The sequence below is a fragment of the Belonocnema kinseyi genome, chromosome 2 (assembly GCF_010883055.1).
Source record: "Belonocnema kinseyi isolate 2016_QV_RU_SX_M_011 chromosome 2, B_treatae_v1, whole genome shotgun sequence".
Lineage (NCBI taxonomy): Eukaryota > Metazoa > Arthropoda > Insecta > Hymenoptera > Cynipidae > Belonocnema > Belonocnema kinseyi.
The window spans coordinates 97,367,551-97,395,424 of NC_046658.1; the positions used below are offsets into that span (position 1 = coordinate 97,367,551).

A 27,874-nucleotide genomic window follows, 5' to 3' on the forward strand; every position below is an offset into this window, starting at 1 on the left:
TTAATATACAGACAATCAAATCGTTTCATTTTTGCTAAAAAATATAAATTTCCGACGAAAAACGTACAAAAAAAAAGAAATATTATTAAATATTGTAAATATTATTTGCAATCTAATATAATCTCCTTTCAAACTTTTTTTAAAAACTATTTAAACGTTTTTTTGTTTAAAATAAGATTTCCAATAAAAAACATAGTCTAAAATTATTCAAAAGTTGTGAATCTCCTTTAAAATATGATTGTTTTAAATGAACAATACCAATTTTCGATAAAAAAAACTCTAGCATAATTCAAAAATTTTGGAAAATTCTAAATTTTGTTCAAATTATAATGATTTTTGTTTGAAAATACAAATGTTCGATTTAAAACAAAAAATTATTAACATTTTTTAAAGGCAGCGTTTTTTTAGTACAAATTTCAATTTCCGAAGAAAAACAATACCACAATTCAAAATTATTGAAGCTTGTACATTTTATTATTTTAAAAAATCATTGAAATCAAAAAATTTGATTTTTTATTTGAAAATGCCGTTTATATATCCTTATTGTTTTCAAAAATTGTAAATCTTGTTCGGACTATAAAGAATTTTGTTTTGCACTACCAATTTTTTGTGTAAAAAACTAACATATCCTAAACTTTTCTAAAGTTGAAAAATTTTTTTGTTTATTAAAAATACCGATTTCCGTTGAAAAATACCAAGATGATCCAAGATTATTAAAAGTTATAAATCTTGTGCAAATTGTAATAACTTTTGTTCAAAATAACCGATTTCTTGTAAAAAACGTGAACATTAACTGAAGCTATATTTAAAAAATTTCAAATCTTGTCGAAATATAATGATTTTTGTTTAAAAATATCAATTTCCCAAGAACAACACTAACATAATAAAAAATGATTATATTTTATAAATCTTACTTATATTATAATTATTTTTGTTTCAAAATACAAATTTTTTGTGCGAAACGCTAACATAACCTAAATAGTTTTGTATCTTTTTGAAACCTAATTTTTAAACATTTAAAATTCCAATTTCCACCGAAAATCAATAATGTAATCCAAAATCGTTAAAATATTCTAAATATTGTTCAAATCATTAATGATTTTCGTTTGAAAATATCAATTTCCTATGTAAAAGCGCAATATTATTAAAAAGCATAAATGTTTTAAGTAATGAAAAGCCAGTCAAATTTTCAACGACAATTATTGCGAGATTGCTTTTTTTTTAGATAAGATTTTCAACTTTATAATGTTGTATTTTCTATGTTGCTTAATAAATTATTTTAAAATGTTTTAAGCGCCTTCACCAGCCCTTATCGAACACAAAAAAGTACCATATCCAAAGAAAAAAACGGAATCGTCAGTTTCGAATATTCTTTAAAGTGTATTTAGAATATAGAAACATACAAAAATATTTATACATTTTTATAGTTGTAAAATAGATTTAACAGCGGCTATTTTATTAATCTCTTTACAAGAGTAATATTACAGAATAAATGTACTTTCGAATTAATAAAACTTTAGACAAAAAATGCAGTATTTACGCATTTAATCTAAATTATGAGAAAAACCACGATTGCTTCAAATCTCATCCGACTTCAGAAAATTTCAGTAAAAGCTCATACTTTTATTATAGTAAGTCTTGAGATTTTTTGAAGCTGCTGAAAGGTGGTCCCTTTAGAGGAACTTTAATTCAATCTTTAAAGAGCCTCAACCATAACTGCAATTCCTTGACCTCCTCCAATGCAAGCTGATCCAATACCAAACTTAGCTTTCCTCCTCCTGAAAATAAAAATATATATATACAAAATTAAAGGAATTTTCAGAAAATTAATCAACATTTTTTTAGATTTACATTTTTTACAATCATATAATTAAATGATTTTTCCTGTTCAAAATGAGAAATCTGCAATTGCAAATATATAAAACTGAAAACATTTCATATATAAACCTTCAAAACTGAACTAACCCAAACAAAAGCATTCAAAATTGCGTACTTTTTTATTATACACATAAGTATTGAAGAACCTTCAATTAAAAATATTAAAAATAGAGGAATTTTAATTTGACAATCGTTAAAATTGAAAAATGATCCATTTTATATCTTTCAAATTGAATTATTCACAAAAAAAACTTTCAAAATGGTTTTCAAATTTTCAAAAACACTTCAATTCGGAAGATTTAGAATTGAAAAATTGAATTTGGATTTCCAAAGCCATCAATATTTACGATTTTAAAAAAAAATTTAATCTCTGAAATTAAATAATTTTGAATTGTTAATCTTCAAACCTGAACTGTTAATAAACTATTTTGCAAATTGCATACCATTAAAATATAAATCTTGAAAATTGAAATATTTTAAATTCTACATTTAAAAATTTCAAGAATTTGAAATTGCATCTCTTTAAAATTGCAAAAATTGCAAATACATCAAAATTGATAATTTTTTATTTATGCATATTTGAAATTAAAAAGTTTTTAATTGTAATATTCAAAATTGAAGAACTTTAAATTGCAAATCTTTAAAATTGAAAAAATTTCTATTGTTAATCTCCAAAATTGAACTATTAATCAAATACTTTACAAATTGCATGCCTGTAAAATATAAATCTTGACAATAAAATGATTTTTAATTCACATTTAAAAAAATTAGAATTTGCAATTGCAACTCTTAAAAATTGCAGAACTTTTAATCGTAAATTTCGAATTTTTTTAAATTCGGCAGAATTGGAATTGAAAACTTGACTTTTAATCTTCAAAATCATTCAAATATAAGAATTTTTATGCATAGACACATTTTGAAAATTGAAGGTTTTGATAAAAAAAAAATCACAATTAAAAATTATTTAATTTTTAAGACTTACTTTCTAAATTTATTTAGTTTGGAAGATTTAGAATTAGAAACTTGACGTTTGATCTTCAAAATCATAAAAATTTAAGAATTTGTCTTTATACAATTTCCAAATTGAACAGTTTTCAATTGCAAATCTTAAAAATGATAAAACTATGAATTGCAAATAGTTAATATTGAAAATTTTTTAATGTTGAGAAATATACAATACAAAATTATAGAAGTTTTAATTTTTATAATAAAAAAATCTGCGATTTTTATGCTTTTCAATTGAAATTTCTTCAATTTGAAAAACTGAGAATTGAAAACTTGACTTTCACTTTCCAAATCCATCAAAATTTATGAATTTTGATTTATAAATATTTGAAATTAAAAAGTTTTTAATTACAATATTCAAAATTGAAGAACTTTAAATTGAAAAATTTTAAAATTGAAAAAATATCTATTGTTAATCTCCAAAACTGAACTATTAATCAAATATTTTGCAAATTGCATGCCTGTAAAATATCAATCTTGACAATAAAATGATTTTTAATTCTACATTAAAAAAAAATTAGAATTTGCAATTGTAACTCATAAAAATTGTAGAACTTTGAATTATAAATTTCGAATTTTCTTAATTTTTATTTATAGATACATTTTTAAAATTGAAGTTTTTAATTAAAAAAATGTTTAATTTAAAATTATGACAGTTCTAAGTTTTACAATCAAAAATTGAATGTAATTTTTATTCTGCACTCTTGAAATTTCTTCAATTAAGAAGGTTTAGAAATTTCAAATCATTCAAATTAAAAAAATTTCCATTGTTAATCTTTAAAAATAAACTGCCACAAAAATATTTTCCAAATTACCTACTTTTAAAATATAACACAAATTGAATAATTCGTAATTCTACATTTTGAAAATTGTGAATCTTTTAAAATTAAAGAATTTTTCATTTTTTAAATTTACAATTAAAAATTCTCTACTTTTGATGATTCACTTTTGAAATTTCCTTAATTTGGAATATTTAGAACTGAGAACTTGACTTTTCATCTTCAAAATCGTCCAAAATTAAGGATTTTAATTTATAAATTTTAAAAATTCAAGATTTTATATTTTTTTAATTTACAATTGGAAATTATTACAGTTTTAATATTTCCAATTAAAAAAGCTGTAATTTTAACGATTTAAATTTGAAATTTCATCAATTTGGAATATTTAGAATTAAAGATTTGACTTTTGATTTCAAAATCATTAAAATTGAAGAATTTCTATTTATACACATTTGTTCATAATTTTAAACTATAAAAATTGAAAACTAAAAAACTTTTGTAAATTATACCGAGAAAAATTTTATTAGAATTGAAATTAAATTATTTTATTTAAATTGTTTTATTTAAATTATTTTATAATACTTGAAATTGAAACATATATTTTCATTTAATAATTAGGCAATCAAAATAAGGAAAATCTAATATAAAAATAAGTCGGATTAAAAAATTCCACGACGATTCCTGGTTTTCCAGGTCAACTTTTGAAAAATATCAACAACTTTTTTTTAAAATTCGAATCAAAATTTTAACTTTAATGAATTTCAAGGCATTCTTGGCAATATAATTTTCACCTGCTTCTGCCTGTATTTTTAGCGTTAGTCTTCATTTTTCTAACATTAATATACAATTTTTTTCCTCATAATAACGCGAAATAAAATAAAATTCTGCGTCTAATAAGTCTAAGTTGAAGATAAACATCAATTTTATAACAATATTTTCACAAAAAACGTTAAGTTGAGATGTTTTTGAAAAATTGGAATAACTCTCGAAATAATTAACAGTTTACAATTTTACTAAAGTATTTCATTAAATTAATAGGATATTTTTAGAATGTTATCCTTTGCCCGTTTTAATTGAAGAAAAAATTCACGATCATTTCCCGTCATTTTTCCAGTTCGCAAACATTTCTCACGGTCAATTAAATTACCAAATTTCAATGGCTAAAAAATTTTTCCATTTAAATTAATGAAAAATGAACTGTAAATTAAAGAACTCAAGCTTGAACTCTTACATTTTGAACTTTTAAGACTGAAGTTTGAAAGTTTTTTAATTCATAACTTTTGTATTCAAATTCTCAAAATTTCGCGCCTAAAAAATTTGAAGTACTAACACTTTTTAATTGAACAATTTTAAATTCGATGGATTTAAACTACAAAATGTAGAATTTTTAAATGTGATCAATTTTAGAATTCAAAAATTCAGAGTCAGTTCCAAAAATATAAATCCATTTTATCATTTTCAATGCTCTAAACTGAATAATATATATTTTTTGAATTGTTAATATAAAAAAATTATAGTATTTTAACCAATTTTAGACTAGAATAATTGAAACTTGAACGATTAAATTTTTTAATCTCGACAAATCTACATGTTATTTCAAAGTTTTTCAAATTTCAAATTATTATTAAAATTTTTTCATAACTTCTAAATATCTTTTAAAATGATTCGAATTCCAAATAATTTTTCAAAGTAAATATTCATTTTCAATTCTCCCAGCAATATAATTCACTTTTTAACAAAATAGTTGAATTTTTAACTAAAAAAGAGAAATTTTCAACCAAAAATGGAAAAGTTAAATCTTCAGTAAAGAAATGTTACAAAAATGTATAATTTTTTTATTTAACGATTTAATGATGAGTAAAAGTTTCTCATAACTTCTAAATATGTTTTAAAATAATTCGAGTTTCAACCAATTTGTCAAAATTAATAATGACATATTTTCAATTTTCCTAGCAATCTTAATAAGAAGTTTTTATTTTTTTGAATCGTTTCACAATTCTTAAAAATCTTATAAATTTTTGTTCAAAATCTGCAAAAATGTACATTTTGTTTTAAAATAATCCATTGCTATTTCCACCGGAATTTCGACACGAATAGCCCCGAATGTTGTGGGAACACAGACATCCTTTAAATTATTTTAAATCATTTCAAGTTTAAAAACTCGAATTTTTCCACAAAGAATAAGTGTTCAATTGTATTTTATACATAAAAATTCAGCAATTTAACTTACAAATTAATTATTTTTTAAATATAGAAAAATTAAAATCGTATCCTTCAAAGTTTAAAAGATCCTTGGAATTTTAACGATTCACAGCCTTCTATTTAAAATAAGTTTAAAATTATTTACATTTTTTTACGACTAAAGCTTTTGAATTGAACCAGCTTAATTGTTAATGTTGAACTCTGAAAATTATGCAATTTTGAACGGATTTAGAATTGTCATAAAAAATAAGTTAGTATTCACTTTTTCATATATCTAGCACAATTCAATTTTTAAAATAATTCATATTTATAGTTGATTAAATAAAAATACTTTGTATCCAAAATTTTCAATTTCAAATGCTTTCAATTTTCAATTGTTTAAGTCTTCCAAGACTGCATTTAAAATTCTTTAAATTAAACATTTACGTTCAAAGATAAAAATCTAAAATTGCAAATTTTGTAAAGTAAAAGATTTTACAATTGCGCATTATGAACTGAATGATATTATAATTAAAAAACATAAAAATTCCACGAATTATTTTTAAAAGAATGGTTAAAATCGAACTTGGATAGATCGTTTTTCTGAAATTTGTCAAATTCTCGGTCCAAAAATAAATTCACTGTCATTTCCCAATTATTCCCGGTCTGAAAAATCAATAATGAATTACCTGAGCTCGTGAACAATGTGTGCTGTGATTCTTGATCCTGAAGCAGCGAGAGGATGTCCAAGGGCAATTGCACCACCATCCACGTTCAATTTGTTCATGTCCAACTGCAAATCTTTCGCACAGGCCAAGGTTTGGGCACCGAAAGCTTCATTGATCTATTTACAAAAATAATTGCAGCGATAAAAGTTTGTCATCTTTATCTAAATTAGACTTCAAAAGACTTCAAAAAGTTCAGGTTAAATTGATATCATTTGGACAAATTTAACAAAATCAACAAATGCCATTGATTTTCGTAAACTTTGAACTGAGAAGAATTCGATGAAATTCATAAAAATTCAAGGTATATTTTAAAAAAAATTTAATTAATTAAAAACAATTTTGAAATATGAAGAAACTTGATTGAATTTAGTAAATTTTAAATAAGCTAAATAAAATTCAAGGGAATAGAGAAGAATTTGGTGAAATACTTATGAATTCAAGGTCAGGTTAAAAGAATTTAGGATTTCAATTAAATAAAAACTTTTTAAAATTCAAAACAATCAACTGAATTTAAGTCAAATCAATTAGTAAAATTTTTTAAATCGAAAAAATGCCATTAATTACAATAAAATTTGAGTGAACTTATCGAAATTTATGGGAAATAAGAAGAATTGGATGAAATTTATTAAAAATCAAGCTGAATTTAAAAAGCGATCTAGTGACTTGAAAAAATGTGAATAAATTAAATGCTTTGAATTCTCATTAAATTACTGAAATCAATTAAAAATGACTTGCAATCATTGTAAATATTATAAAATATTAAAATACCAAAATATTTGAAAACATATTTCAAATCCTTTAATCATTTCAAAAAATCAACAAGTCTATTAAACTAAATAGAATTGATTAAATTTATAAGAATTCCAAAATGAATGTCAAATCTTTAAAAACCTACTAATTTCTAATAAGCAAAGTGACCAATGACTAAAAAAAACTATAAAAAATATTTAAATATAATTGGAAATAATGTTAAAAATCGAAAAAATTTAATTTATTTCAGTAAAATTTGAGTCAGTTTTGATAAATTTAAGGAAAATAAGAAGAATTAGATAAGATGGATACAAAATAAAGCTGAATTTCAAAAGCAATCTAGTGAATGAAAATAAAAAAATATAAATAAATCAATTGAATGTAGTTGAATTAAATGAATTTAGAAGAATTTGAAAGAGCTGAGGATAAATGAATAAGAATTCAGGTCGAATTCTAAATTAATTTAAAAAAATATTTGAAAATCTCTTCAAATATTTGGACGCCTTCGTAAAAACCCTTGAAAATACTTAAATCTCCTGAAAAATGCTTTGAAATCTTTTAAAATACTCTGGAATATTTAAAAGTCTTTGAAATCCCTTCAAACTATTATAATATATAAGAAAATGTCTGCAATTAAAAATTACTTGCAATCTTTTAAAATATCCTAAAATCTTTAAAATCTATTGAACTTTTTAAAATAGAAAATACCTTAAAATATTTCAAATCCTTTCATCATTTCAAAAATAAAAAAATCTATTAAATTAAATAGAATTGATTAAATTTAGAAAAAATCATTTCAATTAAGGGTGAATTATAAACATAATTTCAAATCTTTGAAACACTACTAATTTCTAATAAGCAAAGTGACTAATGACTGAAAAAACAATTTTAAAGAATTAAATATAATTGGAAATTATTTTAAAAATCGAAGAAATTTAATTGATTTCAGTAAAATTTAATTCAATTTAGAGAAATTTAAGGGAAATAAGAAGAATTAGATCAAATTGATCAAAAATCAAGCTGAATTTAAAAAGCAATCTAGTGAATTGAAATAAATAAAAAATATGAATAAATGAATTTAATTGAGTAGAATTGAGTGAATTTAGACAAATTTAAAAGAACTGAGGATAAATGAATAAGAATTCAAGGTAAATTACAAATTAATTGCAAAAAATACTTAACACTCTACAAATATTTGAAACCCTACGAAATTCCTCATTCTTGTACAAAAATTCTATGAAATCCATTAAAATATGAAAATCCCTTAAAACTATTTAAACCCTTAAAAATGTTTAAACCTCTTGAATATGCCTTAAATCTTTTAAAATACTCTAGAATATTTGAAAGTCTTTGAAATCCCTTCAAAATATTATGGCAAATAAAAAAATTCTGCAAACTCTTTAAAATTTCCTAAAATATTTAAAATCATTTGACATAATTTGAAATCTCTTTTAAAAAAACATTTGTAGCCCTTAAAAATGCTAGGGAATCTTTTACAATATCCTAAAATATTGCAAATCCTTTGAAACCCCATTACATTACTGAAATAAATTAAAAATTACGTGTCATGTTTTAAAATATCCTAAAATATTAAAAACCCTTTAAACAGAAAATACCTTAAAGCATTTCAAAAAAATGAACTGAAGAAAATAAAATTGATTAAATTTATTATAATTCAAGTAAATTAAGGGTGAATTTCAAAAAATAATTTTAAAATTTTGAAACCCCACAAATTTCTAATAAACAAAGTGACTACTGAATACAAAACAATTAAAAAAATTTAATATAATTGGTAACAATTTAAAAATCGAAAAAATTTAATTGATTTCAGTAAAATTTGAGTGAATTTAGAGAAATTTAAGGGAAATAAGAATAATCAGATGAAATTTATAAAAAAAATTAAGCTGAATTTAAAAAGCAACCTAGTGAATTGAAAAAAATGTGAATAAATTAAATCCTTTAATACCCCATTAAATTACTGAAATCAATTAAAGATTAATTTTAATCTTTCAAAATATCCTAAAATATTAAAAATCCTTTAAAATGGTTTAAAGCTCTTGAAAATGCAAAGGCATTTGAAAAAATGCCTAAAAATATTTCAAATCCTTTAATCATTTCAAAAAATTTAAAAATCTATTGAATTAAATAGAATTAATTAAATTTAAAAAAATTCAAGTTAATTAAGGGTGAATTACAAAAATAATTTCAAATCTTTGAAACCCTACTAATTTCTAATAAACAAAGTGACTAGTGACTAAAAAAAAGAAGAAATTCTATGAAATCCATTAAAATATGAAAATCCCTTAAAACTATTAAAACCCGTGAAAATGTTTGAATCTCTTGAAATGCCTTGGAATCTTTTGAAATAATCTAGAATATTTAAAAGTCTTTGAAATCCATTCATACTTTTGCAATAAATAAAAAAAATTCTGCGAATCTTTTAAAATTTCCTAAAATATTTCAAATCCTTTGATATCACTTGAAATCTCGTTTTAATAGGGAAAAATGCTTTTAAAATCTAAAAATTCTAAATATAATTATTAATCATTTTGAAATAGAACGATTATTTCTGTATTATTAAAAAAATAATAACATTCAAAAGAAAAAAATTAATGAGTGGAAGAACGACACATGCACGACAAAAAAATGAATAGACAAAAGTAGTTAATCTAGAAAATATCTACAAATTTTTTATGATATATTTTTTGATAGGACGCGTAGTTTCTGTTTTAATCGGAAAAAATAACATTAAAATGTTTTTTGGTAAAATGTCATATGATACGAAAAAAAATTAATAGAAAAAAGTTGTTCTCCAAAAACAATCGACTAAGTTGTTATATATTATTTTTTGATAGGACGTGTAGTTTTTGTTTTAATTGTGAAAAACAACAGTAAAATAAAAAATAACCTTTTTTAAAAAACGGCACAAGCCTCCATAATTGATTAACAACATTGTTCGACTAAATTATATCTGCAATTACATTAAAAATAAACAAATTCAATTTCTTGAAAAAATGGGTTTTTTCTCAACTTTATCACTTTCGAAGAGATATTTCAAGATAAGTTAGAGTGTCGCGAGATCCTTGAAAAAATGGAAAAATCTACAAGTTCATTGAAAGTTGAACTAATTTGTTCGGAATTCATTTTTTTTGTTTGTTAAAGATTCATTGCATATCGTTAGAAATTTATCTTTTTGATAGAAATATAATCTTTTTGGTTGAAAATTCATATTTTTGGCTAAAAATTTTACAAATTGGTTATAGATATTTAAAAAATATTATACTGGATTAATAAATAATTTATACTATTACTTTTAAATACAAATTTTAACGAATCCATATTTGGTTGGAAATCGATCGTTTACAATTAGAAATATGTTTTTGTTTGAAATGTCAACTGTTCAGATAATTTTCATTAAAAATTGAAAAATTAGAGTATAAATAATTTGTAACTATCCTATTTTGCTTGAAAATTAATCTTTTACAGTTGAAAAAATTTCATTTGATTGAAAAGTCGTCTTTTTGATAGAAAAATAATCTTTTTGGTTGAAAATTCATCTTTTTAGCTAAAAATCTTATTATTTGGTTCAAGATATTTAAAAAAATTATTCTCGATTAATAAATAATTTATACTATTAGCTTTTAATTGAAATTTGAACTAATCTATTTATTGTTGAAAAACGATCTCTTTCATTTAAAAATTCAACTAGTTGAAAATTCGTTCTTTATAGTTGAAAATTCGTTGCAAGTTCAACTAAATTGTTAAGATTAAATTTTTTAAGTTGAAGATTCAACATCTTTTTGGATGAAAATTAATTTTTTTTTTTGCTAAAAATTTTATTATTTGATTTGAGACATTAAAATAAAACATTTTAAGCCCATGAAAACGCTTGGGAATCTTTTACAATATCCTAAAATATTGCAAATCCTTTGAAATCCTATTAAATTAATGAAATAAATAAAAATTACTTGTAATCTTTTAAAATATCCTAAAATATTTCAAATCCTTTGATCATTTCAAAAATTCAAAAAAATCTATTGAATAAAATAGAATTGATTAAATTTAGAAGAATTCAAGTCAATGAAGGATGAATTCCAAAAAATAATTTAAAATCTTTGAAACCCTACTAATTTCTAATAAACAAAGTGACTAATGACTAAAAAAGAATTTAAAAGAATTAAATATAATTAGAAATCATTTTAAAAATTTCAAAAATGCCATTGATTTCACCAAAATTTGAGTCAATTTAAAGACATTTATGGAAAATGAGACAATTTTGATGCAATTCATAAAAAAATTCAAGATGAATTTAAAAAGTAATGTAGTAAATTGAAAACAATTAAAAAATTCCCTAAATTGAGTAAGTTTATAATGTGTTTAGAAAAATTAAAGATAATTCCAAAGAATTTGATGAAATTCCTAAAAATCTTAATGAATTTTAAAGACTTCAGGAGAGTAGATTTTTTAAAATTAACTCAAATATTATAAAATCCCGTGACATTCTATAAAATCTGGTATTTCCTGAAATTCTGGAATATTTATTTTAACGCCCTGACAGCTTTAAATAATTCTTACAATCATTGAAATCATCGGAAACCTTTACAAAATCTCGTAAAATCTTTTTAAATTCCCTAAGAAATATAAAATCCTTTAACGTCTTTTAAAAGCTCTTGAAAATTCCTTAGAATTTTTTAAAATACCCTAAAATTATAAAATCCCTTCAGATTATTTAAATCTATTACAAATTTCTCCGAATCTTTAAAAATACCCTGTGATATTTCAAAATATACTTCAAGCCAATTCAGAAATAGGTATAGAATATATATTGAATAGTGATTAATCCATCAGTTATTTATTTAAAGAAAAGTTACTATAGTGACTTTATATTTAAAAAGTAATTAAAAAGTGATTTGAGACAAAAAAAATGACTTTACATTTACTTCTTACAAAAATCCCCTAATTTTTTCAATTTCTTTTTCAAAATGCCTAACCTGTAAGCTTTTATCTCATTACATTTTTTTTACATTACATTGTGGACTGCAAATAGGGTACCATGGGGACCAAATGTTGAAAACAGGATAGGGTGCGCGAAAATAGGTGTGAGACCTGTAAATTGAAAAAAAACTGGAATTTCTGATTTAAAAATTAAGAAAAATAATTACTTCTATGAGCTCGATGTCGTTCAAAGACTTTCCAGTGATTTTCAACAAATTTTTAATCGCAGGAGCTGGTCCAATTCCCATAATGCTTGGTTCCACACCAACCACAGAATATCCTACAATACGAGCCAAGGGCGTAAGTCCTTCGGATTTCACAGCTTCCTCGCTGGCGAGAATTACTGCTCCAGCTCCATCACAAACTCCCTGAAAAAAAATATCAGAAATTTAAGGTTCATTAGTTTCATTAAAGAGTGTCCAGTGATTCTTAGTAAGAAAATTCAAGGTCTTTTCCAAGTTTTCCAGGTCAAGAAATCAAGATTTTCCCAGTCTCCTTTTTTTCATCAAATAATGAAATAGCCGTTTTTTTATACTTTTACGAAATGAGTAGTGTCCTACAGAGTTTAAGTGCTACGGAGAAATTCTCACATACAGGAGCATTTGTTCGAAAATATGCTTGACAATTATATGCTGTGAGAATTTAATGATAATTTATAAGCATTTTGAATTAGAATTTCAAAAATCGTATTTTATATCTTTATTATTAATAATTAGATTATTAAAATTTCATGGGAAAATGTATTAGTTCAGATTGGAAAAGGCGCTTAATTTATATGTTGAAAGAAGTCAAAGTAATAGAAAATATCAAGCTGGACCTAAGAAACAAATTTTCAACTAAAATTCTGAATCTTCAACCAAAAACATAAATTTTTAACTAAATATTTAGTTAAATTTTCAACACAAAAGATTAATTTTTTTATTAAAAAAGACTCATTTTCAACAAAAATTAGAATAGTTCAAAGGATAAGAAAATAAATGTTCAAAAAAACAAAAAAAGAATTATCAACAAACTAGTTTATTTTTTTGATCCAAAAAATAATTTTTTAAACCAACATAGAGGAATTAAATTTTCAGTTACAACATTCATTTAAAAAAATGAATTGTTAACAAAATAATTCAATTTTAAACCCAAAAGCTGAATTTTTTACCAAAAAGAATACAGTTTCAATAAAAATGTATACATTTTTAACGAAAAACGATGAATTTGCAAAACAGAACTAGAAGAATTCAATTTGCAGATAGGAAATAAAATTAAACAAAAACAATAATTTTTTAGCCAAATTTATTAACATTCAACTGAAAATATAAATTTGCAAGCGAAAATGGAATAATTATATCTTCAGATAAAAAAATTAATTTTCAGTCCAGAAATTAATTTTTAACCACAGTGTGAATCTTCAACAAAATATGTATATTTTTGACCAAATTGTGGAATTTTCCACTCAAAAGATGAATTTTCTATATAAAAAAAAAATATTTAACTACAAATTTTATCTCAACCAAAGGAATGAATTCATAAGAAAAAAATAGAATAGTTAAAGTGAATTTTCAACTAAAATGATCAATCTTGAACTAACAAAAATTTAATTTAAACCACATATATGAATTTTCAACTGAAACGATAAATTTTTTACCAAAAATAAAATACTTAAATTTTCAGTTAGTAAAATAAAAAATAAAAAAATAAATTAATTACAACCTGAAACAGACAAAATTTCTAAATAAAAATAGATTAATTAAATTTTAATTTAAAAAATATACGTTTCAATCAAATAAATATAAATTTTGAACAAAATAGTCTAATTTTCAACCAAGAAGATTCAATTTCTATAAAAAAGATCAATTTTCGACAAAAAATGAAACAATTACATTTTCAGATAAAGAATTAATTTTAAATAAGAAAAAACTAATTTTGAACCAAAAAGATCAATTTTCAATCAATAAGATGAATTTTCTACCAAAATAGACGATTTTTTAAACAAAGCACATGAATTTTCAACAAAATATTAGTATTTTTCAAGGAATTTTCAACCAAAAAGAGGAATTAGTCACCAAGAAGTATAAATTATTTCCCGAAAATTCGAATTTTCAATCAAATACAGGAATTTCAAACCAAATATTTGGATTTTCAACTTAAGAAAATAAATTTTGAACCAAAAATGTAAGACTAAAATTTTCATTTAAAACATTTAACTTTCAACAAAATAATTAAATTTTTAGCAAAAAAAAAAAAGATTTTTCAAACAAAATGTTATGCCAAAAATAGTTTGAATCCTCAATCAAAAGAGATTAATTTTTAACCAAATATTGGCGTTTTTTAACCATAAATAATCAAATTAACTTTAACTTTAGTTTTTCGAAAATTCCCTAACTCGATCAGATTTTCCCTAAACATTCCCTGACTTTCTGGAATTACCTGATCTGTTGTATCTTTTTAACTAAAAAAAGTATATGTTCATTTCACTCTATCATGTTTTTTTAAAAATATATGTAATAATTATGATATATATTTGTTTAAACAATAAATTCTTTTAATTATATTAAGTTCTCTATAAATGCTTTGTTCGAGCTTAAATTCCGGGCATTTAAGAACTCTAGAAACGAGCCACTTCAGTTTTTATTGATTAAAAATTTCTAAAGAAAGGAGAACCATATATAAATTGTTGATTTTTTGCAAACTTGTGAAATATTTGGGAATATTTTTTTGATCTTTCAAACGTCTTCGAAATCCTTGAAATCTTACAAATCTTTGTGAAATCTTTGAAGTCTTTGTGAATTCATTGCAAATTTTGAAGTAATGAAAAATCTTTGCGAAAGCTTCAAATTTCTGTGAAATCATTTGGAATTTTAGTAAAATATTTGGAATTTTAGTAAAATATTTGAAATATTTAAAATCCTTAAAATCTTTGTGAAACATTTACGAAATATTTAAAATAGTCTTGTAATTCTTCCTTAATCTTTGTTTGTGAAATCTTTTGTGCTCGTTTGAAATCATTAAAATCTTTTGAAATCTCAAATTTGTTGAAACCTTTGAAATCTGGTGTGATGTACTAAATTCTTTAAATCTTTTAAAATCCTTATGAACTCTTTCAAATATTTGTGAAATCTTTCTGAAATATTTTGCATTCGTTTGAAATCATTGAAATATTTAAAACCGTTGTGAAATAGTTTAAAATCTTCTAAAAGGTTTTGAAATCGTTAAAAAAAATTTGTACTGAAATTTTAGAAATATTTGTGAATTCTTCTTTAAAAAATTAAAATCATTAAAAATTTTCTGAATTTTTCTAATGTTTTAAAATCTTTGAAATAAGGTGTACTGTACTAAATTCTTGAATCCTTATGAAATCTTTGAAATATTAAAAATCTTTGTGAAATCTTTTAAAAAAATTGAAATTGTTTAGAATCTTTGCAATGTCTTGAAATCTTTGAAATATGGTGAACTTTTTTGAAAATTTTTAAATTCTTTTATCCTGTTGAAATCTGTATTAAATCTTTTAAATATTTGTGAAACTTTATTTAAAAATTGAAATAATTTAAAACCTTTAAAATGCTTTGAAATCTTCAAGAGCTCGTATACCCTTTTTGATATCTTAGAAATATTTGTGAATCTTTTGTATTCGTTTGAAGTAATTGTAATTTTCTTAATCTTCGCGAAATCTTCTTAAAAAAATCGAAATCGTTTAAAATCTTTAAAATTCTTTTATTCTTTGGAAAATTTTATGAAATTTGTACATAATATTTGTGAAATCTTCAGAATTTTTGTGTAATAATTTAAATCGAGTGTCCATGTTTTTTTTTTTAATTTTACAAATCCTTGACATTTTTATGAAATGTTCGAAATCTTTGGGAATTTTTTTAAAAATCTTTTAAATCTAGCATAAACGCCATTTTTGTATCTTTGCAATCCTTGAAATCTTGAAAATATTTTTGAAATCCTTTGAGATCTTTGTAAAATCTTTTTTGAAATATTTGTGAATTTTTCAAAAATTTCTGTTTGTGAAATCTTTTGTATTTGTTAAAATCATTGAATTATTTAAAATCTTTAGAAATCTTCTAAAATGTTTTAAAACCTTTTGAAATCGCTTCAACTCTTTCAAATCTTTGAAATCCGTTAAATCTTTTGAAAATTTTAAAATATTTATGAAACTGTTGTAAAATATTTTAGATCTGCTGTACACGCCTTTTTTTATGTTTACAATTCGTGAAATCATTGTGAAATGTTGAAAATCCTTTTAAGTAATTTAAAATGTTTGAAATAATTTGAATAAATAATAAATAATTTGATAAATTATTTCTTTACAAATAAAAAAAAATTTGGAATTTTAATCTGTACTTACAGAAGCTGAACCAGCAGTGACTAAGCCGTCTTTTTGGAAGATAGATTTCAGTTTTTTAACATCTTCAATTTTAGTCTGTGGACGAGGATGCTCGTCTACTTCTACAGTAATTTCCCCCTTTCTTGTTTTCACAGTTGCTGGAGCCATCTCGGCTTTGAATCGTCCGGCCTCATTTGCTGTATTAATAATAATTTGGATTTTGTTGATAGTATACTAATATAAAATTAGATTAAATTTCTACAGTGTCTTTTTTTTCTTATTATTTTTTTTGAGAGTGAATTTAAATTCTCGGTTATTTCCCGGTCAATTTTTCATTTACCCAGTCCACGAATTAAATTTCTTTTCGAAATTTTCATGTTCGAACTAGAATTTTAATTCTTTTGACAAATTTCCCGTTTCAGGTCAGAAATCCAGTTCTTTTCGAAAATTCCCTGTTACAAATCAGAATCATAATTTAATTCAAAAATTCCTTATTCCAGGTCGAAATTGTAATTATTTTGGAAAATTCACTCTTCTAAGTAAGAATTACAATTCTGCTTTAAAGTTTTTTTTGTTGATGAATGAATTATATAATAATTAAAGTACATTTTTATGTTGTCTTCTTATACTTAAAATTCAATTCACATTTAGGTCAAATTCATGTATACTATAATAAATTCAATTTAAATTTCATCAAATTCATAACTTTTCAAGTAAAAATAGTGATGAATTTTCAACTAAAATGATTATTTTTCAACCGGGATAGATAAATTTTAAACCAAAAAGATAAATTTATAACAAGAAAAGATGAATTATTAACAAAAAAAGTTTAACCTTTAAGCAAGTTTTCAACCAAAAAGATGAATTTTCAAATAAAAAATGAAATAGCTAAATTTTTAGTTACAAAAAATAATTTTCAACCACGCTGATAAATTTTTAACTAAATTAATGAATCTTTAACTGGAACAGATAAATTTTAAACAAAAAAGATGAACTTTTGATAAAAGAGTTTAACTTTCAAGCAAGTATATTTTAATTTCACCTAAAAAGATCCAGTTTCAAACAAGAAAAGTAATTTTCTAACAAAAAAGATTTTTCCACAAAATACTTAAATTTTTAAATTAAACAAGATCAATTTTTCTTTAAAACTGGAAGTAAAATTTTCAGTAAAAAAAATAGTTTTAAACAAAACTGATCAATTTTGAGCTGAAATAATGGAATTTTAAACTAAAAAAGATGAATTTCCAACTAAAATGATGAATCTTCAACATAATAATAATTAAATTATTAACCAAAAAGATGAACTTTCAACCAAGAAGATTAATTTCTACCAAAAAAGACAAATTTAGAACAAAATATACGAACTTTCATCTAAAAAAGATAAATAGTCAACCAAAAATTGAATGGCTCAATTTTCAGTTGAAAAATTAATGTTTAACCAAAGAGATGAATTTTAATCTAAAACGATGGAATATTCAATTGGAGTAGGCAAACATAAAAAAACAGATAAATTTCTAAGAAAAATAGATACTTTTGCAAAAAAGTGATTCGTTTCAATTTCAAGAACTTAATTTGAAACCAAAAACTTTATTTTTTAAATAAAATGATGGATCAAAAAACCAGTCCGATCGAACTTCCAACCAAAAAGTATAATTTTTTATGAAGAAGATTAATCTCGACCAAAAAGACGAATTTTCAACTAAAAAAATAATATTTCAACCAAAAATTAAATAATTTAAAAAATCACTGTTCAAGCAAATAGATGAATTTTGAACTAAAATGATGGAGTATCCAACTGAAATAGTAGTTACATTTTCAGTAAAAAAAAACATTTTTTACAAACAAATTTTCAACAAAATAGTTAATATTTAAAATAGAATAGTTAAATCTTCAGTAAAAAATTCATTTTTCAAATAAAGATATGAATTTTCAGTTAAAATTATGAATCTTCAACCAAAAAATTAATGTTTAACAAAAGAGTGTAATTTGCAAATAAGTAATTAAATTTTCAAATAGAAAAAAGATTAATCTTGAACGCAAAATGTAGCAGTTAATATTTCAAACAAAAAAGACTCATTTTTAATCAGAAACAATTAAATTTAACAACAAAAAAAAACTTTTTAACATAAGTTGAATTTTCAAGGAATACAAATTTTTCTGTCAGAAAAGAAAGAAAGTGCAGACAACCTGTTGATATTTCAAGTAAAGAAATTAAGTTCGAACCAAAAAAACAACAAATTTAAAAAAAATAGTTAAATGCAGTAATATAAAAACTACTTTTACAAATGAAAAAGCATTGTTATTCAATTTTATGTTGCAATTTTAAAATAAAATTAAACACATTCTAGAAAAAATTCCTAGACTTAAAAAAATATCCTTGACATTTCTAGGTTTTTTCCAGGTATATAAAAATTATAATTTTAACTTTCTACACTCAATCTGTTAGAAAAATAATAATTTTGAGTTGGAACAGGACGCTTGTTGAAACATTTATATGTAATTCTAAGTTGGGTCAGTTTTAGAACAAAAAATCAGCTCACGAACCAGGAATTCTAAATCTACTGCAAGTCAGAATTATCATTTTTCTCGAAAATTTCTACTTCCAAGACAGCATTATAACTCTTTTGAAAAATTCCTTGCCGGAGATCTAAAATATGTTTTTTCTCGAAAACACTCTGATCTATTTCAGAATAACATCTAATTTTGTCGAATAATGTATAACTCAGAATCATAATTCATTAAAAAAATTCCTTCAGCCAACTCAAAATTATCATTATTTTCAAAAAATCCAAATCATAATTACAATTTTTTATTTTGAAACGTAAGTCTTTCTCTCTCTTTCAAAAGATAAAAAGAAATTGCAAACAGCATCGCTTATATTATAGTCATTATCGACAATAAAGTCACTTTTCATTGTTCATTTTGCAATCGAACAAACGGAGAGTAATAAAATATTTTTAAAAAAAGTTTACTAGCTATTTTAGCACAATCAAATAAAAAATCTCGGTCAGTGAATAAAAAATCCCTATTTCTTCCCGGTGAAAAAAATTTTCGGCCTTTTTCGGGTTTCCCGATCTGTTTTCCGGTTTTCTTTAAAACTTTGATAAAAAAAAAATTAAATTCTTACCTGCTTTCCAGAGCTGCTGACTTCTGAGAGAAAATTGATCTACTTCATCCCTCGTTACTCCGTATTTTGCACCAAGTTTTTCTGCTGTGACTCCCATAGGTAAACTACAATAGGAATCGATAAGCCCTAGCCAAAGAGCATCTTCAAATTCGTACTTTTGGCCTAAAGCTGTACCGAATCTAACATTCCTCACAACAAAAGGAGTTTGACTCATGTTATCCGTTCCTCCTGCTAAAACTATCTTGGATTCTCCCACCAAAATACTCTAAAAAACAGAAAATAATTATTCAGTAAAATAAAGATTTAATAACAATTTGAGAAGAAGAAAAAGAAGTACTAAGAATAAATTAAAGAATTAAGGAAGAATAAATAATTCTAATTCAAAAAAGAATTTAAGAAAAATAAATTAATCAAGAATCATTGGGAGGGGGGGGGGGGGGCAGATTGTGACATCACGCATGGAAAATATAAATGTGAATAATAATTTTTTGAAATCCTTGCAAAAATGAAAAAAAAATTAATTAATTTTACAAGTAAATCATCTAAATGCAGACTTCACGCACTTTCTCTCTCTTTTTGTAAGAACCCCTCTCTTTTCCTCTTTTTTAAAGAAAATTCTTTTCCTTTTGCGAACTGAATTAATAAAACCAAATAAGAAATTAGAAAATCCAACCATTTTTATTCAAAAGTTAATTTTTTTTAATTGAAAAATCTACTATTATATTTCTGATTCAGACTTATTCAGAATTAATCTATTATGGTTAAAAATCTACTATTTAATTGAAAATTTAACTACTTTGTTAAAAATCCAATTATTTTGATGAAAATTCGTTTCCTTTTTAGTCGAAAATTAATTTTCTTAACTTAAAATTTAACTCGTCTATTCTAGACTGAAAATGGATGATTTTTGGTTGACAAATTTTCCATTGAAAAGTTTTTGTTGAAAATAAAAATACTTAGTGGAAATCTGAACTAATCTCTTAAACATTCATTTCATTAGTTAAAGACAGAAGGATTTTGTTGAAAATTCGTCTTTTTTTTAAAGATAATTTATCACTTTAGATTTAAAATTCAACTATTTGGTAAAAAAAAATCATGTATTCTGTTTAAAATTGGCCTTTTCTTGGTAGAAAATTAATTTTTTTTTGTTCAAAATTCAACTACTTGGTTAAAATTTATCCACTGTGTTAAATATTCTCTTTTATTTAGTTTTTTTATTTGTTTCTTCTTAATTTTATTAGTTTAAAATTAATTTCTTTGGTCGAAAATTGAACTATTTTGTTGAATATTCGTTTACTTGTTTGTTAAAGACTAAAATTTTGAAATAAAAAATTTAAGTGTTTCATCTTTGGTAAAAAATTAATCTCTCTAATTTAAAATTTAACTACTTTGTTAAAAACTCATCTTTTTGGGTTCAAAATTCTATTATTTTGGTGGAAAATTCAACAATTTGGTTGACATTTTTTCTCTCAAAAATGAAAAAAATTGCTTGGTTCAAAATCGATTTTTCTAGTGGAAATTTCATCTTTTTTGGTCAAAAATGGAACAGTCTGGTTAAAAATTAGTCTGTTTCGGTCAAAGATTCAACCATTTTGTTGTAAATTCATCTTCATGATTTGAAATTTCATTTATTTTGGTTAAAAATGCAACTTTTTGTTTAAAAATTGATCTGCTTTGGTGGAAAATTTAACTATTTTGTTCAAGATTCCTTTTTTTGGTTGAATTAAACTGGTTTTGATTTTAAATAACAATATTTTTGGTTAATATATCAACTATTACATTTTTTGTTGAGAATGCATGTTTTTGATTAATTTCGAATGATTTTTGTTTAAAATAAAATTATTTTTTTATTTCAAATATTAACTATTATATTTCTCGTTGAGAATAATTCTTTTTTATGGAAAATATACCTACTTGGTTGAGTGTTGAACTTTTTTGTTATCAATTGGTTAACAATTCATATTTCTAGGTTAAAAATTTCATTATTTGGTTTAAAATTAAACTTCTTTGAAAATTTGTTCTTTTTGCTTAAAATTTAAACTGTTTTAACTGCAACTATTTGGTTAATCATAATTTTTGTTTGAGAAAATTCAAGGAATTTATTCAAGCGTCATATTATTTTGAAAGTTAAACTATTTTGTTGAAATTTTGTCTTTATGGATAGAAAATTCATCCCTCTTTATTGAAAATGCATCTTTTTTAGTAGAAAAGTTCTTGCCTGAAAACTCAACTGTCTTCTAAAAAAAATCGCTTTTTTCTACCTGGATATTCAAGTTTTTGTTTAAAAATGCAACATGAAGTTTAATATTTTGTTTGTGGTTCAAGTTTAATCTTTTTTATTTGATAATTTGACAACTTTCTTGAAAAATCTACCTTTATGTTGAAAATTCTACTATTTGCTTTAAAATTCCACTATTTTGTTGAAAATTCCTCTCTGATGCTTGAAAGTTTATTGAAAATTTAACTATTTGGTTGAAAAATCATCTTTTTGGATTTAAAAGACATCTGTTTTCAACAAAATTCGACTTCCTACCTTTAAGACTCTCCTAAAGGGGGAGAGTATTCAAAATTATTCAAATTTTTACAAAAAGCCTTCAAAATATCCATAAAAGAGCCCCTAAAGAAGACAGAAGGAATCAAGAAAATAATAAAAATTGAAGAATTAAGAATTAAAGAATAAACTAAACTGAGAACTATATCTAAATATTCGAGATTGAAAGTTATAAAAATGTATACCTGAAGTCCGCTAACTATAGATTGAAATCCAGATCCACAGAGTCGGTTAACTCCCAGAGCTGGTCTATCTAGGGGAATTCCACATTTCAAAAGTACATGACGAGGTAAAAAGGCTCCATCGGCTGAAGAATTCTAGAAAAATAATACACAAAAGTTATTTTTCGTCGTTCCGATAATAAGATATTAATTTTTTTAATTAATTAGAACGTTGTGCGTACTATACGCGCACTAATTATCCTTTCTTTAGAAAAAAACTCGATTCTTTTTCAAAAATTTGTTATGGATTTTACAGAGTCTTGCATGAACCGTTTTTTAAATATTTTTGTATTTAATTAACAATTCTTTAAAATCAGCAGATTATTTGTCTTATTAACCAAATAAGACTCGCCGCGTGTAGAATTATCTGAAACCGTAATTTTTATATTTTTTTAACAATTAAAAAACATTAAAAATACATTTTCAAAGTATTTCCAAATGAAGTATTCTTCAAAGTAGAATTAAATTCGACTTTTTAAGACTAAAAGGTCAAAGCATCGACAACAGTATTTTGCTGATTGTGAATTCTCTTTTGTTAAAGCTCCTTCGGCTTTATTGAACAACAGTATTTCAATTTATATTTAACATGAGCGCAAGTAACTTTATTGTTAAACAACAGTCCAAATGGTATGTTTACAATAAATTAAAATAACCCAAGATTTTTCTTATAATATAGCTATTTAATTACATTTTGAAGATTTTCGCTAATCGTGAATAGCGACTGAAAAACCTTTTTTGGTTCAAAATTCAACTACTTAATTAAAAGTGGAACTAATTTGTAAAAAATCATTTTTTCGTTGATGATTCATCATTATAGTTAAAAAAAACTTTTTGTTTTGTTTACAATTTAACAAAAGTAAACAAGGGTATTACCGACACCTTAAGAAAAAGTTCTTAGAAATAGAGGAATATTAATTTATAGGCTTATTGTTTTGTAACGAAGTTGAATTCATCTGAAAGGGCAGATTTTTCCGTTTTCAGACAGTACCCTGTAATATAATTATCCTTTGTCAAACTATTGTTACATTTATTTTTAAATAATTTATTTAAATTCAGTGAAAGACATTATATTTTCAATAAACAATACCCTACATTTAGTTAACGACACCGGTATTGATTTTGAATATTGATAGCATTTTTTTTAGCTGAAAACGTAACTATTCCATGTTTGGTTGAACATTTATCTTCTTCAGTTGAAAATTTCTGTATTTTGTCGAAGCTTTACCTTTTGTGGTAAAAAATTAACCTCCTTGTTGACTAATTCACCTGTTTGGTTAAAAAATCATGTGAAGGGTCCGCGGTCTAAACCTGTTAACCGAAATTTCAGAAATTTTACACGGCGAATAAAAATCGTTGTTATTTTTGCAATTTTAAATATTTTTTTAAACTGTAAAATATTTTGTTCATTTACTAGAGAAAAATAATACACGTTAGTTCAATAACATTTAAATTAAAACTGACCATTATATGATAATTGAAAGCCATTATTATGTTATATACAAGGGGTTCAGCGGTCTAAACCTGTTATCTGCAGTGTTCTACCGCTGGTTTTTTATTGTTTTTGTCGGGCTCGCATGTTTCTGCATTGTTTTTCAAGCTTCGGGCAAGTTTTATATGCCAAAATTATTGGAATCAGAAGCCGAACATAGATGTGCTTGAAAAAATGTAAAAAAGTTTATTGAAAAAAGTTGCTGAGTGTTGTTAAATGAGACGCATCGCTCACTTTCGTATTTACAGTGATCTATAGACGACAACAACGAAGATGACGTCAAAGTAGCCACAAAAAACTTTCGAAACACACATACACTTAACTGCACACACACTGACATGTGTCTCACTGGCCTATTCTACGATTAAACTGAGCTGATTTGAGAAAAAGCACGGCTTTCCCATAAGACGCCATAAGCAGTTAACAGCTTTAGACCGTGGATATATGCTCTAGATACCAAAATGCGATTGTCGAAAATTTATTTTTTTTAAACTAACAGGAATTTTGCTGTTTCGCTTGCGGGGCATTCTTCATATAAAAATTTTTCCAGAAAATAAAAAAAATCAAATTAAAAAAAACATGACAGTTAACAGGTTTAGACCGCGGACCCTTTATGTATATTGTTAAAAATTAATCTTTTGGGATATTAAATTAATCTTTTTGGTTCAAACTTCATTTTTTTGGCTTGAAAATTAATTTTTTAAACTTAAAATTAAACTATATCATGGTTCTTTGAACATCAATCTTCTTCAATTGAAAATTCAACTATTTTTTTGAAAATGTCTGTATTTTGTAAAAAAACATTCTGATAGAAAACGTTTTTCTAGAATATTAATATTCATGGTGACTAATTTACATTTTTAGTTAAAAATTCAATTATTAGGTTAAAAATGTAATAAAAAACTTAAATATTTAATTGAAAATGTATGTATTTTGTGAAAGAATGTTGTTTTTTGGTAAAAAATCTTTTTGGTTGAAATATAGTTTTTTTATTGTAAATTAATTTTTTTGTATTGAAACTTAATTTTTTTAAATAGCAATTTAACTATTCCATTTCTTGTCACAATTTTTTTTAATATAGATTTAATCTTTTTGTTGAAAATTTATTTTATTTTGTTAAGAATTAATCTCTTTTTATTTGAAAATTCATATATTTCTATGAAAATTCGTCTTTTTTGGTAGTAGATTAAGCTTTCTGGTTGAAAATTACATTAATAATTTAAAATTTTTTTGGAAATTCATATATTTTGCCAATAACTATTCTTTTTTTTTGTAGAAAATTAATATTTTTAGTTGACAATTTGCTCTATTTGATTAAAAAACTATTTCTCTAACTTAAAATTAAATAATTCTATATTTAGTATTGGAATTGTTCGAAATTTGACACCACAACATACAAATTTTGAGCCAGCGACGCTAAATACGAAAAAAGTCTTTAGGAGATATTATAGTTTTTAAAAAAAACTACAAAATTTCTTTTAACGATTTTTCAATAGGACTTGTGATTTTGTTTTCATTTATCGAAAGTAGAATGCAGAAAATCGAAAATTCCAATATTACGCGAGACATTTTTTAGCATAGAATGCATCTTCTGAGTTGAAAATTCAATTAGATAGATAAATTTTTTTTGTATTAAAGCTGAATTATTTTAGTTAAAAGTTCATTTCTTTGGTTAAAAATTTAACAAATTTTGTTAAAATTTCGTTTTTCTTTTTTGTCGAAAAATTAATTTCTTTACAAAAAATGTAGCTATTTCATTTTTACTAAAAAATTGATCTTTCTCAGTTCAAAATTCATTTATTTGGTTGAAAAATCGTATTTTTTAATCGAAAATTCAAATATTTGAATAGAAAGTGAATATTTTTTAATTGTAAATTCAATTTTTTTTACAAAATTCGTCTCTATGATTTAAAAACCTAACATTTTTATTTTATAAAAGCTAATAATTTTTTCATTTAAATTAATGAAAATGGACTGCAAATTAGAGCACTTAAGATGGAACGCTTAAAATTTAAACTTTCAAAATTGAAATTAAAACGTTAATTTTCTTGAGTAAAATATTTTCGAATTAGGCATTATAAACTGAATGAAATCATAATTAAATAGAATCAAAATTCCACGTATTATTTAAAAAATGGTTAAAATCGAACTTGAACCGGGTTTCCTTCTAAAATTTGTAAAATTGCCGGTCAAAAACCCAATCGGCATTAAAGAAGAGCGAAAACAATTATTTCGAGATTTTCGTGACATACATATTTTTTAGAGAAGGATTTTCAAAAACGTACCATCAATACATGGCCAAAAACAACGCTGTCGATTTTTTCGGGCTGAACTCCAGCAGCTTCAATAGCCGCTTTTGAAGCAACAACCGACAGATCAGTTGCACTTTTGTTCACGAACATTCCTCCCATTTTTCCAAATGGTGTGCGTTTCGCACCCACGACGAAAACTCCTTTAAAGAAAATTTTTAAATAATTAATTTTCATGATCATTTTTTATATTATTTTTTATATTTGATTTCCGTTGTTTGAAATTACATTTTCATCAGAGATTTGAAAATGAGCAATGCAAATTTATCTGAGATGAATAAGTGATATGAAATTCTCATCAATCAACTGATTATTCAAAGTGCATTAGAGTAGATGATAAAAAAACGAAAAATTATATGTCTTTTAAAATCTAAATTTATTTACAACTAAACAAATAAATTGAGTGATTTACTTCTTAAAATTAAAAATATATATATCCATTTTCTTAAAATAGAATGCAAATTTTGTAAAATAACCGGAAAACATTGGAAAATTATTAAAATGATAAGTATTATAATAATCAACTAATTAAATTTGACAATTATAATAGGATTTTCTCAAATCTTCAAAATTTTGGATAAACAACACATAAGACTTTTTTTATAAAAATGATTTATAATTTTGTGAATATAGAATAAAATCTATCTGAAAGTTTGTATCCGCTAATTTAAACAATATTATTTTTAACTCAATTTAAAATGATATGTGTACGTTAAAATTTCGATTCACATCAATCAAAATTGAAATAATATTTATTCCTAACAAGTTTCATAATGTTCGTTCAATTTAATCTTACTCATTTGCTACATTTACTGAGAATCAAAGTCCAGGAACTAAATATTACATATACATAACATAAAATTTCAATAAATTATTCAAACTTCTCTGTTATTAAATAAGTAATACTAATGATCAGAATGATTTTAAACAATAAAATTCTGTTTTACAATATTGACAAAATTTCGGAGCTGCATTTCAAAAATATGACTTATCGCTTCAAAATGACCTCAGCCTTGAACTTTATTCATATAAATTGATATGCAAATGCACTCTATTAATAAAAATATAGTGCTTTCGAAGTTGCGAGTCATCTAGATAAAAGTCTTAATTGACTTATCGGAAGAATAAAATTTCTTAGCAAAAACGTAAAACGTGCAAAAAAAATAGATAGCTCCAAAACCTATAACCTATAAATTGTATCCCCAGAAAAAACTCCACGCCTGATAAAATACTTATTGCAATTATGTTCAATGTGTATATATTTAAAAATTCATATATTCAATGGAGAATCATTTTTAATCAAAAACGAAAGTTTTGTATTCAGTAGTTGCCAAGGGACTTAGCAAGTAGACGTATAAACAATCGAAATTTCGATTAAAATTCCATAGTCTTACCTTTGACTGTGACAGACATTTTTGTAGATGATCTTAACACAAACACGAACACGAACAAAGTGCAAATAAAATTTTAATAAAGAAATCGTGACGAGCTTCTACATTTAATCGCTATATATATGTATATCTTATATCCATATATACTTATG

At 23.6% G+C, this 27,874-nt stretch overlaps 1 protein-coding gene across 1 annotated transcript; it reads right to left on the minus strand.

Moving 5' to 3' along the window:
* Nucleotides 1–1,356: 1,356 nt before the first annotated feature.
* On the minus strand, nt 1,357–27,874 carry LOC117167493 (3-ketoacyl-CoA thiolase, mitochondrial). The gene is made up of 8 exons (XM_033352474.1): nt 27,726–27,874; nt 26,308–26,474; nt 22,498–22,629; nt 19,762–20,026; nt 16,656–16,831; nt 12,484–12,684; nt 6,533–6,687; nt 1,357–1,778 (listed from the first exon to the last, which is right to left on the minus strand). The coding sequence occupies exons 1-8, from the start codon at nt 27,742–27,744 to the stop codon at nt 1,697–1,699; spliced, it is 1,197 nt and encodes a 398-aa protein (XP_033208365.1). The 5' UTR covers nt 27,745–27,874; the 3' UTR covers nt 1,357–1,696.

Coding starts and splice junctions, on each gene's coding strand:
- LOC117167493 (XM_033352474.1), bottom strand. Junction 20,027..22,497: donor CTATAGTTAGCGGACTTCAG/GTATACATTTTT, acceptor TCTGTTTTTTAG/AGTATTTTGGTGGGAGAATC. Junction 6,688..12,483: donor ACGACATCGAGCTCATAGAA/GTAATTATTTTT, acceptor TTTTGTAAATAG/ATCAATGAAGCTTTCGGTGC.